The sequence below is a fragment of the Pelmatolapia mariae genome, linkage group LG20 (genome assembly GCF_036321145.2).
Source record: "Pelmatolapia mariae isolate MD_Pm_ZW linkage group LG20, Pm_UMD_F_2, whole genome shotgun sequence".
In the NCBI taxonomy this organism is placed as follows: domain Eukaryota; kingdom Metazoa; phylum Chordata; class Actinopteri; order Cichliformes; family Cichlidae; genus Pelmatolapia; species Pelmatolapia mariae.
The window spans coordinates 1,570,168-1,578,274 of NC_086244.1; the positions used below are offsets into that span (position 1 = coordinate 1,570,168).

The 8,107-nt window shown below is 45.6% G+C and overlaps 1 protein-coding gene across 1 annotated transcript; it reads left to right on the top strand.

Annotated features, from left to right (window-relative positions):
• The first annotated feature begins 4,834 nt into the window (after positions 1–4,834).
• On the top strand, positions 4,835–6,735 carry LOC134618271 (ladderlectin-like). The gene is made up of 6 exons (XM_063463608.1): positions 4,835–4,989; positions 5,089–5,192; positions 5,708–5,793; positions 5,919–6,047; positions 6,345–6,456; positions 6,639–6,735. The coding sequence occupies exons 1-6, from the start codon at positions 4,835–4,837 to the stop codon at positions 6,704–6,706; spliced, it is 654 nt and encodes a 217-aa protein (XP_063319678.1). The 3' UTR covers positions 6,707–6,735.
• The last annotated feature ends 1,372 nt before the right edge of the window (positions 6,736–8,107 follow it).

Sequence of the window (8,107 nt, forward strand, 5' to 3'; positions counted from 1 at the left end):
CAGCAATAAAGCTGTATTTTGAGTTCAGTCCTGTTTTCCCGTGAGTTTGCGTTTGGGTCCACTTCCTGCCTGCACACAGCCTAATCATGACACTACGCCCATCTGGACCAGCCGGAGAGCACTGTGAGGGTCATGTTTTTTGACTTTTCCAATGCATTCAACACCATCAGTCTGACCCTCCTGGGTGATAAGCTAACAGCAATTCAGATGGATGCTTCTCTGGTGTCCTGGATTGTTGTTTGCCTGACATTTCCTGTTGTTCTGTTCCTGTCACTTCCATGTATCATTAGTTCTATTATGTTCAGCTGTTCACTCACCTGTTTCCAATCAGTTATTATTCAGCCGATGTATTTAAGTCCTCAGTTTCATCCTGGTCATTGTCATGTCATTGATGTTGTTCTTGTCGTGTGTTCAGTTCAGTCAGCCAGTTAGTTTGCCAGTCCATTCAGTTCAGCCAGCCATCTTGTCTTCTGTTGTCCCGGTTTCCAATAAAACCATCAAGAGTCCTGCGTGTGGGTCATCTCTTCCTCGCCTCCGCACACGAGCCCTGACAGAATGACGCGACCTGTGCTGAGAAGACGCATACGACCCAGCAGACTCTGACCTTTTTGAGCGGCAGGAGGCAGCGCTTTCTCTATGGGCGGAGAAGCTCCGGTGGAAACAGCAGCTATTCTTAGAGAGGGAGCACATCTTTGAGGCGACACGTCTGGCTCTGGGGGGGCCTCGGAGACGCCGCGGTCCTCCACCTGCTGCCTCACCTGCTTTGGAGCATTCGCCACAGAGAGTGGGCATCACTGGCCAAGCTTCAGCCGCTCGCTCTCTCGCCACTCCGCTCCTCGCTCGCCCGCCAGCCGCTTCACTCACCAGCCTCCCCACTTCGCCCTGGCACAGCAGCCTGCATCCCACCTCGGCTCAACGGAGGCTCCCGCGCTCAGCGGCCTGGCTGTTTCCGCAACAAAGAAGCGAGGCTCGTGCCACCATCGCTCTTCTTGCTTGGAGCGGCAGCATCCAGTCGTGAGCGAAACTGACTTTTTTCTTTCTCCACACCGCAAGCCAGAGACTGTTCGCCATAAACCAAAGACTGGTTACTGTGATTACATTCTGGATTTTCCAATTGCTACTCACCACGCCACCTCCAAAGAGACTGTTCTACCATCCCAGGCCACTGCTAAAGACATCATCCCTGCTAAACATAATAATTTCTCCCATTCACTTATTATTTCCTCACCTATTACTCAGCCATTTCCTGCTAACAGGGCGGCTCAGATTCGACCTTCCCCTTCACCTGTTTCACCTTCTCAGGTAAAGGCAGCTAAGGCTCAGCCTGTCCGTGTAGCGCCCCCTCGGGGAGCAGACGCCGAGCAAGCACCCACTCCTATGCCAGCTCCCAGAACGAGGGCAGCTGCAGCCCAGTCTACCCCCGAGCCTGTTCCTGTTCCTCGGGTGGGGGTGACTGGTGTCCCGCCACCTCTCGTGCCTGTCCCAGCGCCCAGGCTGAGGGTGGCCAGGGTCCAACCTGACCCCCCTAGAGACTCAGCTGAGGCTCTCCAGCTGCTGACTATTCACTCTGAAGGCTCGGAAGAGCTAGCCTGTTCACCTGTCAGTCTACCACTTCGTCCACCTCCTGATCCAGCCTTTCACGCCCTAGCACTATCTCTGGTTAGGCTAGCCGACCTGTTTCCAGCTCAGGCACCAGAGGGCCTAGCCCAGGCTGTAGCTTTGTCTCCATCGCTAACTCAGTCTTTAGCTCAGCCATTAGCCTCATCAAACTCTGCTCAGCCATCAGCCTCGCCAGTCCAGTCAGTTCAGTCGCCTGCTGTTCAGCTTCCAGACCAATCAGTCCAGTTGCCTGTAGCTCAGTCACCCATCCTCCAGTCACCCGTAGCTCAGTCTCTTGTCCTCCCGTCCGCCATCGCTCAGTCTCCTGTCCTCCCGTCCCCCGTAGCTCAGTCTCCTGTCCTCCAGTCACCCGTAGCTCAGTCCCCTCCAGTCCAGTTAGTCCAGTCTCCTCCAGTCCAGTTAGTCCAGTCTCCTCCTGTCCAGTCAGTTCAGTCTCCTCCAGGCCAGTCTCCTGTAGTCCAGCCCATCGCCCATTCTCCTGTAGTACAGTCAGTCCAGTCTGTAGCTCAGTCGCCCGTTGCCCAATCTCCAATTCAGTCTCTGGCCCAGTCACTCATTCATCATCCTGTTCAGTTCCCTGACCTGCAGCCACTGCATTCAGAGCCAGCTGTGAGCTCTCCCGTTCCTCAGCCAGGTGTTCCCGCACCCGCTGGCCCGGCCGCTCCTCAGCCAGGGGTTTCCGCACCCGCTGGCCCGGCCGCTCCTCAGCCAGGGGTTTCCGCACCCGCTGGCCTGGCCGCTCCTCAGCCAGAGGCGTCTGCACCTGCTGGCCCTGCCTGCCTTCAGCCAGAGGTGTCCGCACCTGGCTGAAGGTACACCTGCTGGCGCTCCTCCGCCGGCTCCCGTGCCAGCTCCCGCGCCGTTGCCTGCAGCGGGTGCGGGAACACCTGGCAAAAGTTCTCCTCGTCCATGTCGGATTTGGCATCAGTGGCCACCTTCCAGGTCGCTGACTGGACCACGTTGCCGGCGTGGTCGACCTCCGGACCTACTCAGTCGCCGCCACTGCCTTCCGTGTGGTCGGCCTCCGGACCTGCTCAGTTGCCGCTACTGCCTTCTGCGTGGTCGGCCTATGGACCTGCTCCGTCACCTCAGCCACTGGCCGCGTGGCCACCCACCGGAACTGTGCCTGTTTGGACTCTGTCCCAGATAAACACAATGTTGGAAAATACCTCCCACCCACTCCATGACGTGCTGGCTACTCACAGGAGCACGTTCAGTGAGAGACTGAGATTACCAAAAAGCACCACTGAATGACACAGGAAATCATTTCTGCCCGTGGCCATCTCCCTGTACAACTCCATCTAATACAATGTGAACACTACAATAGTTACATCCTCTGTCAGTGCGCCCCAGGGCAGCTGTGGCTACAATGTAGCTTGCCATCACCAGTGTGTGAATGTGTGTGTGAATGGGTGGATGACTGAATGTAGTGTAAAGCGCTTTGGGGTCCTTAGGGACTGAGTAAAGCGCTATACAAATGCAGGCCATTTACCATTTACCATTTGCAGACACTCTTTCTTACTCTGTAATGTTGCTGTCAATTTGTTGATATTTATTTATAATCACATCTGTCAACCCTGAATATTTACTACTTGGTGACTCGCATATATTGTATAGATTGTGCTATTCCTCATATCTGAACATATCGTATTGATAAATAGTCTAGTTTGTTTTTGTTAATGCTACTGTACTGGAACAACTGTAACCCACATAATTTCCCTAGGGATTAATAAAATATTCTGATTCTGATTCTGATTTAACTGAGTGCAAGAGAAATGCTGCAGGATAGTGAGTATTTTCACATTTCACAGCAAGTAGATATTCAAAGCCTTGTTCTTTGGACCCACACAATCCAGAACCAGATGTTTAAAAGTCCTCTACATCTCTGGAACTGGGCTAGATTCATGTGCTCAATCAGCACATAAAGCTAGCCAATAAAAATAAAGCCGTTACAGCAGGTAGAATTGGTCTTTAAAATGAAACATGTATAAAATTATATTTATGCATTCATTTTTTTTATTACAGGGTTTAGCAGAGCCCAGCTCTCTTTACCTTCCAATGTGAAGTCCATATCCACAAAGAGAGTGATCACCTTTAACGACATCAGTGTCCTACAGCTGAGCTGTGGTAAGGAGGGTGTAGTTTGTACGTTAAAGCTGGATGTAAAGTCAGGTCTATAAGAATATATACAGTGACTTGTTTTGCTCACGTACATCACCACAGTGGATCTTAAATTAGACAGTCAGGAGGTGACTGAAGTGCAGACTCTCAGCTTTAAATCACGAAGTTTAATTAAAAAAAATATTAAAACTGTTGTGTCGTGTTCGGGTCAAATCTGACTGATTTACAACTTAAAACACTGATAAATATTGTGTTTTACATCTGATTGCCTCAAGGCCTTATGACATCCTCCACACTATGCACTTGAACTGATAAAAGTGATGATTATCTTTTCAATGAAATTTGAGTGTTTTAAACAACCTTATTACATCTGTGATGTTCCCGGTCAAAGGTGACCGCCATAGAAAATGAATGTCATTTTTACACAGTCACCTATTTTGGATCTGACTGCAACTTCTGAGTCTGTAAAGTGAAGCCAAAGTGTCTTAAACCTGCATTATTGATATTAACATTTCATTTTTCCTTTTGTCTCATCGTGTATGTAACAGGCAGTGGAGTGATGATTGTGCAGTCAGTTTTCTACAGATGTGCAGATAAAGAAATCTGCTCTCGGCTTCACGATCTGGACTTCATCAAGAAAAGGTGAACACTGTCGGGTAGTTTAACTGCTTTGATTACAATAAAAAGTAACAGCAGTTCAAATGAAAGCAGCAGATATTAGAAATCATGAACTGATCACTTCAACAAACCTGCAAATGAGCTCTTTGTCTCCCTGCAGCTGTGACTTGAAGGAAGTGTGTGAAATGAATAGAAACATGGTCTGTACCTGTGATCCCAGCGTCTGCATGTACCTGGACATCACCTTCAACTGCTTCCCTGCAAGTCTGTTACATCTCTGATTATCAGCTAATAATCAGTCACATCTGTACATGAATTATTACAGTTTCTAATGTGATGTGTTTCTTTGTCAGTCCACAGTGTAACATGTGAAGGATCTCAGGCGAAACTTCAGTGTGGTCAGATTTATTTTTCTCATTTATTGTAACTTTAGTGTAACTTTCATTTGATAGAACTACAAACATGGTTACAGTTTATGAACTCTTCCTCAGGTGAAGGACAGATTATAGTCGTCTACTGGGCTAATTATGGTCGCCGTGACAACACCACGTGCCCTGATGGACGTCCTGACTCTCAGCTCCAAAATGTTCACTGTTCGAGTCCCAATAGTACAGAATATGTAACTAACAGGTACAGATGCTGACTCTCTTTCTTCAGCTTTCCATCTTCTCTCAGATGACACGGCGTATTTCAGTCCTCTGCTGACTAACCTTTGACCTGCATTCACAGGTGTAACTGGCAGAACAACTGTACTGTTGAAGCAAAGACCTCAGTGTTTGGAGACCCCTGTGGTGACACCTACAAGTACCTGGAGGTGGTTTATGACTGCCAGGGTAAGAACTTTAAACTTTGAGCCTCTGTGAATTCAATTATATTTTCATAAACAGTTAATTATTAATCATTATTAAAGAATTCATATTTCTGTCATAAAGAAGTCACTGAAATTATCAGACATGAAAATGTTTCAGTTCTTTTGCAGATCCTGAGTGAACGGATTGAAATCACAGTTTTCAGAAAGTTCTTGAGAATAAATCAGAATCAGTTCTGTATTAATCAGATTTAAAAACTCATAAATTACATTTGAACTGTTGCTTGTGTCACACTAAATAATCACTGCTGCTGTAGTCAGTCAGTTAAATAACCAGCAGCTAAAATAAGAGGATTGGATACTTCTCTTTGACGTGGACTGAAATGTTGATTCATTAGGAGCAAAGATAAAACACATCTATAAAACATTTTCCATTCTCAACTTCATGTTGGATTCTTACACATTGTTTTTATGTTGATCAACATGTTAACATATTATTTCATGTACCTCTGCTCTACTACCTTTACAATCATGTTGCAGCTCCTTCCTGCCCTCCTGGTTGGACTTGGTTTGGAGGTCGCTGTTTCATCTTTGACAGCAGCATGAAGAACTGGACTGATGCTGAGGTACATTAGGAAATAACAGCAGCTGTCGCTGCATCACTGATGATATAAAGAGTTTCTGTCTTTGATTTTAAATACATTCTCACACTTTTCATCTTCTGTGGTCTGCACCTCATCTTCCTCCTCAGAGTTCCTGTGAGACACTCGGTGGACATCTGGCCTCATTCCACAGCACAGCTGAGTACACCTTCATCAGAGGGGTCACTCACACAGCAGCAGGGTCATATCCACCAGCTTGGGTTGGAGGCAGAGAGACTGTAAGTGTTTCATAGATAAAGAGGATGAGCTGCAGCTGTTTCTGAGATTTCATATTTTTCTCTTCATATTCATCAGTTTGATTCAAAGGTCAACATGTGACAGACTGATTAATCAGGACTTTGTTCCTGGAGACAGATGTTGCTGTTGACTTGATTTTTCTTTTCATTTTTTACCTCCACAAACAAAATGAAGCTTCATTGTCTTCGAGTGGTGTAAGAGGTCTCATGTCTGCACTCTCAGCATAGATGCATCAAAGTACATCAGAACAAACTGAACCTCAAACTTTATTCTTCCAGGAAACTGTGTGGGTGTGGAGTGATGGTTCCCAGTTTGACTTCATAATCTGGGCCAGTGGAGAACCAAACAACTATGGAGTAGAAGAAGATTGTATGGAGATAAATTATAAAGGTACAAACTGAATGTGGGCCTGTTGATGAAATGTGTTTGGTTTTAATTGATTGAAGTCATGTAATCTTAGGTCTTTATAAGAACTGTGTTTTGTTCTTTTTACATTAGAAAAGAAGAAAACATTTACTGCACAGACCTCTGATTTTATTTCTGTTCTTCTTCATTTTGATTCTTCTTTACAGGAGGAGATCATGTCAACGACGAAAAGTGTAACTTGAACATCCCTTTTGTTTGTGTCAGAGATCCATAACTGCTCCTTCGTGTCCTGACACATCTGACATGATGATGTCACATCCTCACTGTTGATGTCACTTCCAGCAGGAAGTCAAGCCTCGATGACATCACTGCTGGAAGATGTTGATAAATATGATTTCATATCACAATAAACACAAATAATAAAATCAATAAAATTTAAAGGGATTGAAATGTTTACCTGACAGTGAGTCGTTCATGCTTCAAATCATCATCTGATCATTTTAATAAACCTGAAAACGAGCTGCTTTCTGTCTCCCTGCAGCTGTGATGGAAAAATATGTGTGACATAAACACACATCAGTACTTCTGATCCTGGGACCTCATCGACTGATGCTGATAACTCAGTTTTTACATCTAAAGAAAAGCAAACTGGCTTAATCATTTTTGCGTAAAATTATATATTTATCTTTTTTTGCAACTTTACCATACCAGCTTTATTTATAAAGCACTTTAACACAAAACCAGAGATCACAAAGTGCTGTACATATACAAATAGCATAAACAAACAACAACAATAAAATAAATGATTAAATAAAATAATAAAACATGTTTAAAAAAGTCATATTGAGTCAGCCCCTTACAAGAGCAAATAAATGTGTCTTAAGAAGAGTTTTAAACTCCGAAAGAGAAGATGCCAGTCTAACGTGCACGCTCACGTCTAAATCTCCAAAAGTTGATTCTGTTCATCTGGACGTAGCGTTTTGTGGGAGAAATGTTTCGTCACTCATCCAAGTGACTTCTTCAGTCTCAGCTGACTGCAGGTTTCCCCAATCTTATAAACAGTACATTTGCATAATGACTGAAACCAGCCCACTGAAGGAACAATGGGCTGGGAGGACAGTTCCTTGATCTTAATTATGCAAATTCTTATGACCATTGATCAACAACCACTGATCAAAGCCCACTGATCAATGGCCATGAGTACCATTCACAGAGAGTTGGGGAATGGCTGCAATCACAGCATTGTAAGATGGTGACAGATGTACCCTTAGGCCCCCTCCTCCATTCAGAGATGGTCTTTCCCTTTTCACGTAAATGGCCTCCTTGACTCCGCCCTCAAACCAGCGTTCCTCCCTGTCCAGGATGTTACATCCTCATCATTGAAAGAGTGTCCACTGGCCTGTAGGTGTAAACAGACTGCAGAGTCCTGGCCTGACGAGGTAGCTCTTTGGTGTTGTGCCATCCTCTTCGCCAGAGGTTGTTTGGTTTCCCCGATGTATAAATCCTGGCAATCCTCCTGGCACTTAACAGCGTACACTATGTTACTCTGTTTGTGTCGGGGGACCCGATCCTTGGGGTGGACCAGTTTTTGGCGCAGCGTGTTTTGGTGTTTAAAAGCCACAGAGACCCGGTGTTTAGAAAAAATGCGTCTCAACTGCTCCGATACTCCTGACAC